Genomic DNA, 13,771 nt, shown 5'->3' with positions numbered 1-13,771 from the left:
GCAAAACTAACGCATGCATTTGATGAAAATGAGTGCAAGACTAAGGCATGCATTCGATGTAAAGGTGCGCAAGACTTAACCCATTTATGCCTAACGTCTAGAAAAAAGGCCTTGGCAAACAGCGTAAACCCAGATTAGACGCCGCATGATTCGGCGTCTCATCAGGATCTGCGCTGTTTGCTTAAAGGAATTTCTTTAAGAAATATTATAATTATAGAAATAATTATACTAGACATCCCTAATTTTGGAAATAAATTGATCCAATTTAGAAGGATGGGAGAGTCCAATAGGCATAAATGTGTTAAGCATGCATTTGATGAAAATGTGTGCAAGACTAACGCATGAATTTGATGAAAATGTGCGCAAAACGAACGCATGCACGTGATGAAAAATGTATGCAAGACTAACGCATGCACTTGATAAAAAATTGAGCACTACGCAATGGCCGATTAGTTTAAACCTATTTATTTTAGCTCGATTGCATCGAAAGCCCTAGGCTTATATAAACGCTCTCGAGTCCGTTTCCTGGGCCTAGAACCAGTACTTAGTGTCTTTGGGAGAGATCTAAAGAACGCTCCCACGGCGGGGATCGAACCCGTGACCTCCCGGTCGCTAGGCTGACACCATATCCATTACACCACAGCGACCTTTTAATGGCCTCAATGGCCGATTGAGTCCCAAGCGCGGTAAACGTAAGGTTAATGCACGTTTGTTTAATTTCAAAAGCAAGCAAATGAGTCTGCGTTTGATGCCTTTGAAGTGCGTGAATCGTGCGTCAGACGCACGCAAGCTTCACTTCAGTCGTTGGAGAGTTGGAAATATTTAATAAGTCGTCCATGTGATACTATTAAAATTAGTATGAATGTGTTGAGAAGATATATAATTAAAAAACGGAAACAATGTCTTAATGTTTCAAATTTATTTGAATTGTTCAACATGGTAATCATTGGATTTTTGGTAAAGTCCGTTTAACTGACAGTGTAAAACAGTTGCGCTTCGCTCGAGCTCACGTGCTCTATAGTGGGAGTTGAATCGCATGGTTGATATGCAATCTGTATAAATAAATATTTAACGATAAGTGCACAATACATTGTTTATATGCAATCTGTACAAACAGCAACGAATTACCCGAACTGCATTAAATATCCCGACACTGAAATATTATTTTGTCTTCACCACCACAATTATTATCATCATTATAATTATCATTATCATCATCAGCAGCAGCATCGTGTCATCACAATTATTATCATCATAATCACTTCTACAAAATCAACGACATACCAGTTATACAATCAATACCCCTATCATAAGGACCGTCAATAACATCACCAACAAATACAAACGTGTAACTAGTGTTACGGCAATCGCAGCAAAACTAGAACATCATCATTATCATAATCACCAAGTTGAACATGAAGATCAATATTACTCTTTATTTTATACTTTCCGGTGGTTTATAGAGAAATATCAGTGTATTAAAACGGATAATTCACTGTTTCAACAGTGAAAATAAACAGTGAAAATTATCGATAACTATTTTTGGATGTGGTTGGTTTCTCCATTGTGACCCCCAATTTTACCAAGGGCGACTACTCAGCAATGAATTTTTTTAACAACATACGGATAAGCTTCCCTGTAACATACATGTAATGACATGTGGGGCACCCAACAGGGAATAAGATTATCCGGAAAGGCACAAATACAAAACTAATAATTTGTAAACGTAAAATAAAAAGAAATAGAGGATATTTGTTCATGTCAGTGTGAGATCGTTTGTCATTTCACGAGTGATCATAGAAAATATATTTTCACGAGTGTAAAAAAATAAAAGACGATTTGTTATTTTGATAACGCCTATAAAGACGAAATAAACAAATTGAGTGAATTTACGGTGTTTCTCTTTTTCATCCCTGATTTAACTTTATGGCGAGTTTCCGTATGTGTTGTGTTTAGTTGCTTTTTAATCTATATGTGTTATTTGTTGTGTTTAGTTGCTTTTTAATCGAAAAATTTGTTATTTGTTGTGTTTAGTTGCTTGTAAATCTTTATATTTGTTATTTGTTGTGTTTAATTGCTTTTTCAATCTATATATGTGCTATTTGTTGTGTTCAGATGTTTTTTAATCAATATATTTCTTATTTATTGTGTTTAGTTCCTTTTCTATATATATATTTGTTATTTGTTGTGTTGAGTTGCAGATAAATCTATATATGTGTTATTTGTTGGGTTTAGTTGCTTTACAATCTATATATTTGTTATATGTTGTGTTTAGTTGCTTTTTAATCTTTATATTTGTTATTTGTTGGGTTTCGTTGCTTTTTAATCAATATATTTGGTACTTTAGGTTTTTGTTGAGACACAAGATATCCGTGAGTTAAATATAAACAAACTTTTTAAAATCAGTTTCAACAGATTCATGAAGAAGTATTATTGTTACGGGTTTCTTCGTTAAACGATAATTTCAAACACAAATAAAAATCACCGAGGTAACCACACTGCAAGGGTATGTTCACGGATAAAAGTCAACGTTGTCGCAAGTACATAATGTTCTAGGAGTTTACTTTTTTAGAAATCTATTGAACACAATTGTTGTATACATAATACAGCTTTGTTTATTCACAAACCTTAAAGCCTTCAGGTTCCGGCAGACATTCCAGAAAGATCCCAGACCGATGAGTATCGGGACCGTATATGCCAAATGTTTCGAACACTGGTGTGTATGGAGGTACAGCCGCACAGTTGGACATGACCTTGAAAGAAATATGGGCATGCCATTGAAAAAAAATATGAACATGGCCTTGAAAGAAATATGGGCATGCCATTGAAAGAAATATTAACATGGCATTGAAAGAAGCAGAGTAATGACATGTAAAGAAACATTGACATGACCTTGAAAGTAACATCTACATGATATTGAAAGATAAATGGACACGATTTGTAGTTGACCTTGAAAGAAACATGGAATCGATCTGTAATTAATATTGAAAGAAAAATTGACACGATTTGTACTTGACATTGAAAGAACAATGTACACGATCTGTAATTGATATTGAAAAACAACAATAGACACGATCCGTAGTTTATATTGCCAAAATGGGCATCTGTTGTTGACATAAAGAAAACAATATGGACACGATATGTTGTTTCCATGGAAAGAAATATGGAAACGATCTGTAGTACTCTCCAATGAAAAATGTTTGGGACACTCAGATGAATAAAAATAGCGACCGATTTGTATCATGTGCTTATCAACGAAGCGCACACCTGCTAAAATGTTTCTGGCATGCGCATTTGTGGTAAAGAAATGCGTTCCGATAAAGCTTGATCAATCCCGCAGAGAAATACGTGTACTAGGCGTCTATTATATTCGACGTGTATTGGTTAATAATATGCCAACATTTGATTCTTTGTTGTTCAGCCTAAACAAATGTGGAAAAATTAATTGTATAGCAGGTTCAGATTGCTCTGTCTTCTTATACATGGGTACCGTAAAACGTGTATCGTACCTGATGCCCTATTCTCCATCCCTGTGGGTTTGTATTTTTAAGAGTACAGTGGTTGAGTACGAATGCTTCTGGGGTCGAATGGTTACCGGATTTCGGGCAAACCGACGCAAGGGCATTGTGGGAAATAATATTTCCAGCAATGTCGAAATCAGTTTTGAATTTCGAACAGCGAGGTGTGTCTGAAAGTGACACACAAATATTCTCATGTGTGCATACTGACAGTTTGCGCATTATTTCATTCTAAAATTAAAGCTTCAAATAAAATGTATACCAAGAACATAAATGGTACATATCACTTATATAAACGACCATTACATGATTTGATGGTCTGCATTTGTATCATTCCGTTTTTCACCCTTCAACTCGTCGTTTAAGACTAGGTTATAACATAATGTATTGCCAGTCCCAGATTACCGATAAGGCAGAGTAGAAAATTGCCGATAAGCCCCGCAACTATTATGGACCACATGAGGTCGTGAACATACAGACAAGGCGTATTACAGTTGTTATACGGTATAACAATAATATTTCATACCCATACAAGGCCATTTCAAATGTTAGGTCTTGACATCCTCAGCACTGGTAGACTTATTTAAATGAGTGAAATCAACTGGTCATTAACGAAAAATGGAAACGAATAACTTGCTTTGCAAACCGTTGATTCCTTTTTTTGACATGCCAAAAGTTTGGATAACAATAATATCACTCTAAATGTATCGCATAGATTACTGTTATAAAAACGCGATAATCTTAATTGTCAGTTTTAGGTCTTGAACATTAATATTTCGTCAACATATAGAGAGCCATTGAAGATATACGCCTTGTTCTGAGAAAACTGGGTTTTAAAACATGTGCGTAATGTGCCGTCCCAAATCAGTCTGTGAAGTCCGCACAGGCTAATCAGGGACAACATTTTCCGCTTTTATTCTTTTTTTTCGTTTCAATAAGGTTTCTGTACAGCGAAAATCCAGTTCAGACGGAAAGTGTCGCCCCTGATTAGACTGTGCGCACTTGACAAGCTAATCTGGGACGACACCTAACTCACATACATTAGGTCCGTTACGCACTTGACAAGCTAATCTAGGACGACACCTAACTCACATACATTAGGTCCGTTACGCACTTGACAAGCTAATCTGGGACGACACCTAACGCACATACATTAGGTCCAGTTTTTCCAGAACGAGACTAATAAGAACAAACTGTTTACCTGTGTACATTTGCGACAGTGTTGTTGTTTGTCCAGTTGATGACATTCTTGTTGGCGGTGTTGTTGTAGGCAGACTTGTTGTTGGTGTTGTTTGAGTGAGTGTTGTTGCTGGTGGTGTTGATGGCAGTGTTGTTGTCGGTTGTGGCATTGTAGCCGTAAATACAACCGAGTAACTGAGTAGTATCTGATCAGGGGCTGGTGCGTCTAAAACGGAAAATACTTTTTCTTACTTTAAACATAAAGTCCCATGGACACCAGTTAAATTTTTGTTTCAACCTTCAAAACCATGAAAAAGGCCGCTGATTGGCCGACTTAAAGTTGCATTTTCGCAGACTTTGGCATGTCTTGAAGTTTGATATAAAATGCTTTAAATTGATAAATGTAAACATAGAAACTAAAAAACATGAACCAAACTTAAGAAAGAAAAAAAATAATCCTCAAGCGGGCTCGAACCACTTACCTTTGGTATATTTTATACTTAATATATACATAATATAAACAATTCTCGTAATTTCAAAAAAAAAAATCGATTACAACAGAGCTCTCAAAATTATTCAATTCTTTAGCGCTTGTAATGCTTTATAATTGCCAGTGTTTTAAATCGTCAATAGATTTATATAATGATTATTTTAAAGCATGGTTAATATTTGGCACTACTGTTTCCTCGCAAATATCATAACAACAACGAAAATATGCGAATCTGAAACAACTTTTTCAATTTTGTGAATTTAACAATACGTGAAAAGGTCCCTTTAAGGGTCAGGAGAAAAAGTCATCAGGTATATATCTTAATGGTATCGAAGGATTTTAATTCAGTAATAGTGTACGTATAAGGAACGCTCAAATGGTCGTTGTCGATTCAGGTACAACTTAAAAGTTCACCTTGCACTCTTTGGTATACAAAAATCCACCCCGGGTACATAAAATAAACTTAACGACACTCGGTCATACTTCGTGTAATTTTAAGTACGTTTTACAAACTCCAGGTATTTCAGTACACTTAAGAGTACCCGGGGTACTTTGAAGCAGTACATGATCCGACAATGACCAATCGAGCATAATGGGCTATTGAGAAATTACAAAACTTGCATTGACAATCCTGTCCATGGTATCCGTTTTCGCAATGGCAATAATAGTAAGGAGGGCTACGTGTGGCGGCACATCGACCATTGCCGTGGCATCTGGGTTCCGGCATTCCAACATGGATTTCAATTATTAAACCAGATGATGATGATGATGATGATGAATCGCATATGTGTCCTACAATAAAGAACCAATCAAATGCACGCTATTTTTCAAAAAGGTTTTAAAAAAGGGAAGTAAGTGAATTATGGGTTAAAGTCGTAACGTTATTTCCCGCTAATTTATTTTTTGACGCCGATGTACAGTTGAAATGTTCAGAAAAACGAAGAAAATGAAGTTTATTCATGAAAATAAATTTTGAAAAGTCTATTGAGGCGAAATGTATAAAAATTGAGAGAATATTTTTCTGCGTTAGAACATAGAATTGTAAAACCCCTCAAACTAACTGCCTGAGGCCATGTTATGAATAATAAAAAAGATTATTCAGTTATTCAGTTATTTAGTTAAATGTATATTGTTCCTGCCTCAATTTCATTCTAAAACGGTGAAATAAATGTTCATTTCAACTTCATGTTAATCACGGTGTAGCTATTGATTTTCGGTTTTAATTTGTACCTAAGTGTCGACCCAGATTAACCTGTGAAGTCCACACATGCCAATCAGGGACGAGACGTTTCGTTTTTATGATATTTCGCGTGTTTATAAAGTATGTTCTTAGCTTAGATCTAGTTAGGGGGAAAGGTCTCGACCCTTACTAGCCTGTGTGGACTACTGACGACACTGAACGCACATGCATTAAAGTGATATTATGGGCATTTTTCACTGTTGAATTGAGCTGAAAAGAATTAACAGGTCAAAAGAGTTAGTAAAAATGTGGTTACTGACCAATTATCTGCAACTCATCTGGCTACTAGTTGTTTATTAAAATATATTTTATATTCGAAATCTTACGTGACTCACCCAGTCCTGTAAGGCGAAATGATCCGTAAACAAAAGTGTGCCTTTGTGTCGTATATACGAATCCGCACTAAAACTAAATTTAGGAACACAGCGTACATGCTTGATCAATTGTCAAACGAAAGTGCGGTTTATATTCAAATGCATTATTTTTCTCTTTCCGTGATATTGTTTTAGTATGTTGATGTTGCATGTGGACAAGCCCTTAACGAAATGCAAAAATTACAAAATTCCGGGATCTGATGGTATCACTATCGAGTTTTATAAAATATTTTGAAACGATATTAAAACATAGTTAACTAATTCACTAAATTATTCATTTAACAACGGAAGTCTAACCACGCTTCATAAACAAGGTATAATATCACTCATTCCAAAACCCGGAAAAAAATAAGAATCCCTGTCAAACTGGCGCCCGATAAGTTTACTGAACAATGATTATAAAATACCAACTAAAAGTATAGCAAACAGAATTAAAAAAATATTACCATCAATCATTTCAAGATCTCAATCAACGTTCGTCTTATACAAGAATGCATAAACTATTTCCACAATTCAAATATATCTGGTCTAATATCCTTTGCAGGCTTTGAAAAGGCATTCGACTCACTTGAGCATTCGTTTATGTTCGAGTGTTTAGAAAATATGAACTTTGGTGAAAGTCTCATTAAATGGGTAAAACTATTCTATACCGACATTAATAGTATAATTACTATAAATGGCTTCTTCTAAAACAGCTTTAACATTTGACACGGAGTTCGACAAGGATGTCCACTCTCATCATCGCTATTTATTATATGCATCGAGTATCTATCACATCACATCCAATCAAAGGAACATATAAAAGGCATATCGCTAGAACCTGACAAAGAAATCAAACACTCCCTATTTGCTGACGATGCAACTTATTTTTTAAATGACAATTACGCCTCATTCCATAACCTAATAGAGTCGCAAACCCTTTACGGAATGACAGCGGGTCTTAAACTAAACAATAGTAAATGTACTGTGCTACGAGTAGGTAAATTAAAACAAAGTAATGTCCATCATAAAAAAGAAATGAAACTTAATTGGACATCCGATGAAGCCACCACGTTAGGAATTACTTTCACAAATAATGAAAAGGATAAAGTTCTAAAAACATACTGCCTAAATTTCAAAATTTTAAAAATTGCTTAAAATCATGGCATCACCGTAAACTTACACTAATCGGAAAAAACACAGTATTGAAAACATTTTCACTTCCTAAATTAATTTATGTATTAACAGTGCTCCCAAATCCACCAAATGATGTTATTAACGATATAAATTCAACCATATTTAATTTCATATGCGACGATAAACCTGACAAAATTTATACGAACTCAATTAATTCAATCCGTAGAAAATGGAGGTATCCAATTAACGAACATTGACTCATTCTTGAATGCAATCAAATGCAGCTGGGTTAGAAGATACCTAGATAGTACCAATACGAGTAAATGGAAACTATTCTACCAGAAAATTAAAAAAAATATATGGTGACTCCTTACTCTTTGAATGTAACATCAGCAATAATATCTTACATGAAATTGCAAAGGAAAACATAATTCTGTCTAATGTTCTATCAGCATGGAGTGATGTTACTCATAACCTAGAAACCCAAACCAGCAGTAAAACTTTTTTATGGAACAATAAAGACATAACTTCAAACAATAAGACGTTTTTCTATAAAGATTGGTTAGAACGAAACATTAAATATGTCGACCAATTATACGACTACAGAATTAAGGACTTCTTCTCTTTTGATAATATATGCTACATATACGGAATACCTTCAAGTAATTTTCTGAAGTACTTCACATTAATCAAAAACATACCCATATATATTAAATCTGTAATCAATACAAATAACACACCATGTACTCAAACAACATTCGTAGAAAACATACTTGGAAGAAAAAACAAAACTATCAAAATATTGTACACACTACAAATTAAAAACCCTATAGAAAACTCCAAAACCCAAAATAAATGGCAAGTCATTTTTTGAGAACATGAACTTATTGGAAACACATATTTATCATGCCATATAAAGCAACTATTGATAGCACACTGAGAAATTTTCAATATAAATACATCCATAGAATTATAGCTACAAATAAATATCTTTTTAAATGCAAATTATCTAACTCAAATCTGAGTGACTTCTGCGATGAAAACATCGAAACTATAGAACATCTTTTTTGGGAGTGCAAACACATACAGCCTATTTGAAATCAGTTAGCATCCTTTCTTGACTAAACAGCAACTTAACGTTAAACTATCTTTCTTAGATGTAAGTTTCGGAATTTACTCATTGAAATCAATAGACGGTAATTATAATGTGAATTTTATTCTTATATTGATGAAATATTTTATCTTTAACATGGAGTGCAGAAAACAAATTTTTATTGTTTTATCCATAGTCTTAAACTAAAAATCCAGATTGAGAAAGAAATAGCCCCCAGTAATGACACATTGCAAATCTTTGAACAAAAATGGAATCGAATTAAATTCTCATAATGCTTGTCCACTAATATACTATTCACTCCTATGCTAGTTTATCTTTGGGTTAAAATATATTTATTTTTTTTTGTATTTTTTTTAATCTCATAAGATCATTGTGTATATATAACAAAACACATACTGTTGTCACTTATAGAAATGGAATACACCAAGGTAAAACACTTTATCAGGCATAGTTTCTGTATACTTTGTTAGAACCATTGTTTGCAAATGTATGTATGTATTCCATGTATGTATACAATATATGCTTAAAAAATAAATGTTGATGCTGCATTATCAAATCTTAGTGTATATGTAGTGAAAACACCAAAAATAAACAACGGTTGCGATAGACACCTATAAACTGTTAGATGCCCATAATATCACTTTAACCTCCCCGTTTCACAGCGTAAGACTCATATATTTAATGCCATTCTTACCTAGATCTATTTCACAGAAATCCCCAACATAATTATGCCTGCATTGGCAACGTTTGAGCCCACCAAGTCCTTCGCAGGAACCTCCATGCTGACAGTCGCTGTTACTGTTACAAACTATAAACAAACAATATCTTTTAAAAACCAGATATTCGGCTTTTATCATACCGCTACAGTGACACCTGCCTGATATAACGCTGCAGGATATATTTGTATCATACCACTACATTGATGTCTGTCTGACATAACACTACCTGATATATTTGTATCATACCACCGCATTAATATCTGCCTGATATAACGTTAATATCATGGTCAACGGGAAGTTCTTATATCAGTCATGTGTGGGGGTGGTCATATATGAAGTTATCGTTTTTATTAAAAATAAAAATAAAATCGACTCAGATTCAACAAAACAAACACGTTGATACCAAGATGTAAGATATTTAAACAACAAATGCAACATATGCAGCAAAAAAACATGGTTTACAAATATGAAGCACAAGTGCTCATGGTGGTATTATTAACACGTCAAACGACACAAATCATATTAATTCCCGCAAAAAATGCTGCGTCGTAGCGATAATTGTTTTTCACTATTAATTATCAAATGGGGGACGTAGAGATATGTATACAGAATAACGAGTTACTGCTTGATAGTTTTTGGCTCGACTTTTCGAAGAAAAATGAGAGCTATACTATTCGCCCCGGCGTCGCCGTTTGTTAAAGTTTTTTATAAAGTCAAATAACTTTAACACTATCATTTAAAGATAAATCAAACTTGGAATACTTCTTTATATCAACAAGACAATTGTTGAGGTCACGTTTCATAACTCTGTAAGCATTATTTTTTTAGTTATGCCCCTTTTTATACTTAGAAAATTGAAAACTTTCATACTTGAAGCACTTACTAACTATCATAAGGGGACTGTGCAAGCCAAGTCATGTGACTCTGACTGGCATTTTTTTAAGAATTATGGCCCTTTTTATATTTAGAAAATTGAAAATTTGATTATGTTTTGTGTTTTGGTCCATTTTACTCCCAAAGTATAATAGCTATTGCTTTCAAACTTGGAACACTCGCTATCTATCATAAGAGGACTGTACAGGACAAGTTGCATAACTCTGGTTGGCATTTTAACGGAAGTATGGTCCTTTTTTTCTAAGTAACTTTGAATATTTTGTTAAATTTTGTGTTAAGATGCTCTTTACTTCTGAAGTATCAAGGCTATTTCTTTAAAACTTCAAATACTTTCTTACTATCATGAGGGTACTGTACCTGGCAATTTGAATTTGACATTGACCATTGAATGACCTTGAATCTCAAGGTCAAATAAATCAAGTTTGCTTAAATTGCCATAACTTCTTTATTTAGGATCAGATTTGATTCATATTTGACAAAACAACACTTACCTAACATACCACAATGGACTCCTCCCAAACCATCCCCCATGCCCCACCCCAGAATCCACCCCCACCCCACCAAAAAAAAAATTTTGTTTTCCTTTTTTTCTTATTTTTAAATATCATCTAATAAATGACCACTGCCCCACATTATTCCCCCCCCCCCCCTCCTTCCCCTCTCCAAACATTTTTTTTCATTTTATTTTTGAAAGACTGTCCAACCATCCCACCCAAACTATTGCTATCAAACTTGAAATATAATCTTATTTGATAATCTTATGTCTTGACAAATGTTCAATAGATTGTGGAAAATATACCTGAAATCAGAATCGACTATAATGTACTATAGTACTTCTTCAACTATAAGCGATCAATATGTTTCAAGTATGGTCCTCTTCCAGTTAGAATATGACTATATTACCTTCACCTTATTGAATATGAACAATTTCCCCATGATGGCTTACGTTATACTGTGAAGCACTCGAAAAATCGAGCACGCTGTCTTCTGACAGCTCTTGTTTAATATATCAGGTGAGGCTAAGAATAAAATTAATTATACTACATAAGATGCATTATTTTGGATTTATTCATTCATGTCTAATGGCGGGTAATTTCCACCACATTTTATAAGCTGTTGATAAAGGTAATTTAATGTGAAAAGCTGTGTTAGACAGCTACGCCGAAAAATACATATCCACCAAAATATATAAACAAGATGTGTTTGTGAAACATTATGCCCCCCATATATTTGATCTTTGACCTTGAAGGATGACCTTGACCTTTTACCATTCAAAATGTGCAGCTCCATAAGATGCACATGCATGCCAAATATCAAGTTGCTATCTTCAATATTGCAAAAGTTATCCCCAATCTTGAAGTTTGACGCAAACAAACCATAAACCAACAAACAGACGGGGAAAGACAGTATGTCCCCAGTATGGACTGGGGGACATCAAAAAAGAAAATATATTAATGCAATACCATTACAAGTATATAAATTCTTTTCTCGTTGAATGTACTTACATGGAAGAAGGAACCCCAAGGTACTGCTAAAAGACGATACCACAACAACTGCAAGAAAAAAACATACTAAACGGATAAAAAAGATGCAATTAATTTGATAAATGTTTAACCCATTTATGCCTTGTGGACTCTCCCATCCTTCTAAATTGGATCAATTTATTTCCAAAATTAGGCATGTCTAGTACATTTATTTCTATATTTAGAATATTAATTTCCTACAGAAATTCTTTTAAGCAAACAGCGCAGACCCTGATGAGACGCCGCATCATGCGGCGTCTCATCTGGGTCTACGCTGTTTGCCAAGGCCTTTTCTCTAGACGCTAGGCATAAATGGGTTAATTAAATGAAAGGCAACCAGAATGTTTTCATTATACATACAAGCAACTAATTTGAGTCTGTCTTTGTCGGACATTAGATGTGATAAAGAGCCAACACAGTGTATGTGTAATTTTTAGAAGAATACATAAAGCATGCATAAATTGACACCACAATAACGCACATAGAAAATAATGTGTGCAAAAATCGTGTAGCTTTTATATAAAGGCACATTCACCAAACTTAAATGAACAACTTATTTTGAGTTCGGTGGATATAAATTCATACACGATTTAAAAAAAAATGAGCACCGTTGTTTATTTTCAGATAGAACCCGAAAAAGTGGAAACCAATGAAGTTTAAACACAATAAAACATTATATACTGTAATAACGAACGAACAATATTGTACAGGTTTTAAGTAAGTTTTTATGTGTTTATGATAATTGAACTATTTACATTTAGACAGTATTATTAAACTTTTCACCTAACATTCATATTACCGGTTTCTAACCTACCCAATGCAACAATATTCATCTTGTTGAGCCTTGTTATTCCGATTGTTAACTGGTCGAGTCTCTAATGGGCGGTTCTATTTATAATACACTTGACGTTTATATAACTTATCTTCATAGGGGCGGAATGAAATTTCGGCACGATATCACGATTTATTTAGAACTCTTATATTAGAGTTACATCAACACTACGGAAATGTATTGTAGTACTCACTGTCGTACCAAGTACCAAGTAACATCACTAAAAGCACACCGTGATTCTATAACTAGAAATTGAATCAATTGAAGCCACGAGCAAGCCGTAAGTGGTTTTTTACTCTTGGCCTGATGAAACCTTTAATTTCTTAGATACGAGTGCGGACATGTTATTTTACTAATATTGACATTCAAATTGCATTTATAATTATCTTCCATAACTGACATTTTACAGGGTAAACATTGCATCATTATATTAATATTCGTAAACGGAATTTTAAAATTTTGGAAATGAAAAAATATACGGTGTAATAATAATTGATTAAACGGTAGCTTTGTTCTCATTGTAAATGTCTTACTTTAATGAATTATGAGAGTCTTTAAATTATCAGGGTTGTACTTAACTTGGCCCTAAATCAGGTCGAATAAATTGAAGGTCAAGAGACGATATGAAATTCCGTTATGTATGACATACGTCTATGCAATGTGACAGAACAAAGCTTGCATGGTCCGAAATTACGCTATGTATGACATATGTCTATGTAACGTGACAAAACAAACGTTGATATCTACATTTTAGGAGCCATATTTTGGCTTT

The 13,771-nt window shown here is 34.1% G+C and overlaps 2 protein-coding genes across 3 annotated transcripts in view; one reads left to right on the top strand and one right to left on the bottom strand.

Moving 5' to 3' along the window:
• LOC127847405 (uncharacterized) overlaps positions 1–13,101 on the bottom strand; it is a 54,739-nt gene extending 41,638 nt beyond the window's left edge. The window contains exons 1-8 of one of the 2 annotated variants that reach the window (XM_052379276.1): positions 12,982–13,101; positions 12,150–12,197; positions 9,726–9,839; positions 5,809–5,979; positions 4,720–4,923; positions 3,510–3,688; positions 2,628–2,753; positions 905–1,052 (exon numbers count right to left, since the gene is read on the bottom strand). In XM_052379276.1, coding sequence (XP_052235236.1) covers positions 969–1,052; positions 2,628–2,753; positions 3,510–3,688; positions 4,720–4,923; positions 5,809–5,979; positions 9,726–9,839; positions 12,150–12,197; positions 12,982–13,000 — 945 coding nt within the window. In that variant the 5' untranslated portion in view covers positions 13,001–13,101 and the 3' untranslated portion in view covers positions 905–968. Of the gene's footprint in view, positions 1–904; positions 1,053–2,627; positions 2,754–3,509; positions 3,689–4,719; positions 4,924–5,808; positions 5,980–9,725; positions 9,840–12,149; positions 12,198–12,981 lie in introns of those variants that run through there. The other variant, XM_052379277.1, reaches the window with a different exon arrangement.
• Positions 1–13,771, top strand: part of LOC127847406 (death-associated protein 1-like) — a 47,702-nt gene that overhangs the window by 7,799 nt on the left and 26,132 nt on the right. The gene's annotated exons all lie outside the window — the stretch shown is intronic.

The sequence above is a fragment of the Dreissena polymorpha genome, chromosome 10, assembly GCF_020536995.1.
Source record: "Dreissena polymorpha isolate Duluth1 chromosome 10, UMN_Dpol_1.0, whole genome shotgun sequence".
In the NCBI taxonomy this organism is placed as follows: domain Eukaryota; kingdom Metazoa; phylum Mollusca; class Bivalvia; order Myida; family Dreissenidae; genus Dreissena; species Dreissena polymorpha.
The sequence above is the reverse complement of the archived record's forward strand: the minus strand, read 5'-3'. Positions and strand labels throughout refer to the sequence as shown.